The sequence below is a fragment of the Limulus polyphemus genome, unplaced genomic scaffold (assembly GCF_000517525.1).
Source record: "Limulus polyphemus unplaced genomic scaffold, Limulus_polyphemus-2.1.2 Scaffold2491, whole genome shotgun sequence".
Lineage (NCBI taxonomy): Eukaryota > Metazoa > Arthropoda > Merostomata > Xiphosura > Limulidae > Limulus > Limulus polyphemus.
Window position 1 is genome coordinate 182,384 of NW_013668101.1, and position 2,471 is coordinate 184,854.

The 2,471-nt window shown below is 33.0% G+C and overlaps 1 protein-coding gene across 1 annotated transcript in view; it reads right to left on the bottom strand.

Annotated features, from left to right (window-relative positions):
* Positions 1-2,228, bottom strand: part of LOC106467109 (breast cancer anti-estrogen resistance protein 1-like) — a 20,928-nt gene extending 18,700 nt beyond the window's left edge. Inside the window, exons 1-2 of the mRNA XM_022395226.1 lie at positions 2,199-2,228; positions 933-1,253 (exon numbers count right to left, since the gene is read on the bottom strand). Of these exons, the coding sequence (XP_022250934.1) occupies positions 933-1,253; positions 2,199-2,228 (351 nt within the window). The remainder of the gene's footprint in view (positions 1-932; positions 1,254-2,198) is intronic.
* Positions 2,229-2,471: the final 243 nt, after the last annotated feature.

Genomic DNA, 2,471 nt, shown 5'->3' on the forward strand with positions numbered 1-2,471 from the left:
TACTACATAACTGAAAGCTACAAACTGACAATAATTACATATTGTCATCAATTACTACATAACTGAAAGCTACAAACTGACAATAATTACATATTGTCACCAATTACTACATAACCGAAAGCTACAGACTGACAATAATTACATATTGTCATCAATTACTACATAACCGAAAGCTACAAACTGACAATAATTACATATTGTCATCAATTACTACATAACCGAAAGCTACAAACTGACAATAATTACATATTGTCATAAATGAGTACATAACTGAAAGCTACAAACTGACAATAATTACATATTGTCATAAATGAGTACATAACTAAAACCTGTAATGATTAGAATGTATTAAAATATCATTGTAGAACCCTTTCTTTGTAAAGATATTTTTGGCCGTTAATTCGGTACTATCTCTCTAGATTTAGCCATTTTGGAGGTTTCGATTAGTTCTATACTCACACGGACATCCGTATTTAACATCTTGATGTGCGGAAGTCTTGCAACATCCGTATTTAACATCTTGATGTGCGGAAGTCTTGCTACATCCGTATTTAACATCTTGATGTGCGGAAGTCTTGCTACATCCGTATTTAACATCTTGATGTGCTAAAAATTTCCTACACTTCTTTTTTTCTTAAAATGTAGTTTTGTCCGTCTATTTACGGGGTTAATGTTAATGTTGAACTTGAGAGTCAGATTAGCTTCGTTTTTAAATTAATATTTGTGGTTTTTGTGTTTTTAAATGATGACACACTTAATCTTTCTTTAAATTAGTTTTGTATATACTGTTAGTCATAAAAATATACATCATTCACAATATTATGATTTATACTAATGAAAATTATTTTGTAGCTAAGACAATATTAACATATAAACAACCGTTGTATCAATGTTTTATGAATTTTCACAACTATTCTATAAAAAAAACCTACTTTGTTGGGGTTCACGTGCCAGCTACGCCGCCTAGCGTGTCTTACACCTGGTCCTGGATACGTTCCTGCTACGATGGGTGCCTCTCCCGATATAGCAGCAACACCTCCCGCGAAGCCCATGCCGGAGGGGTCGTACATACCAGGGAGAAGGCGTAGGCGATTCCCTGGAGCGATGCCCTGTCGCCCTCGCAGCGAACATAACCACCATCCCTCCAAGCCCTGGGTGTTCTGTTCCAAAACCGTCAAGACATCTCCCTTCCGGAAAGCTATCTCGTCTGGTGCTTCTGCTATATTGTCGTAGAGTGCCTTGGCCAAGCAATTCTAGGAAATTATTACCCAATTAGTCATACCTTTAACGATTAATTACAATATATATATAGTTGATAATTTCGATATATGCCCATGGTTTTATTTTATAACATATTAAATAAGTACATCCATATGAAAAACTAAAAGCTACTATAATCATCGGCCACTATTGTAACATTAAATACAGTATATCGTGTTGAATTTTTCCAAGTACTAACGTAATATGTATCATCAACCATCTTTCAATCCGATGTTCGATATACAAACGTTTGGTTAAATACCTTAAAATATCAGGCATACAGTATTCTGCCACTGATTGAATTTCAACTTTTTTATATTATGATGTAACGTTGCAATCAGTGTTATATATAAAATATTGTTGTTCTTCAACTTTATATAAAAATTTAAAAAGAAATAAAAAAACAGAGTAGCTGGGTTAAATATTAGTACACATTTTGGTTAATATGCTATGTAATTTTTTTACAGTAATAATGTGCTCAAATAAATCATTTGTGTTTCATATTTTTAATACCAAATGTATTTCAAAAATTCCCAGAAACGTTTTGTAAATAATGACAACCGGTACTTGCCACTCGTTCTTCTATTGCCTGCAGTCAGATTAAGTAAATATGACTTAGCTAATACGTATTGCCCTCAATATTATGCATAATGTCAAAAAAGCAAGTTCTCATGAAAGCTTTCTTCAAACCGACCAGATGGTTCAGACGAGTTTTAAAGAAGGAAAAACTAACAGTTTATAGCGCAAACTAAAACAGTTTAAATAGTAAAAAATACATTTGTGACTTAAAACAAATACACACACACACACATTTATATTAACTTACGTTCAAATACTTTTAAGGCATCACAAATAATTAAATAACAGTCACGTGATTCCACTAGGCCTAACCCAATTACGTAAAAATAAAATCACAGATCTAACACTAACTCGCTTACTAACCTACTGAAATCCGATAAAGCCTCCATACTAATCCATGTTTAAAACTTACTTCATACTTTTTGCTAACTTTTAGTCGTTCAGCAGTTCTTCAAACACAAACAATACCCTCGTTATTATTTACATGCTCATTTTCTAGCAACAATTTGTAGTAACTGTTACTCGAGAATAAATTTTAAAATTCGGGGAAAACTCCCGTGTCCCCGCTATTCAAAGTACGACTTCTGCCGTCTTACATTAACGCACATTATTATGAACCAATTAATAATAAA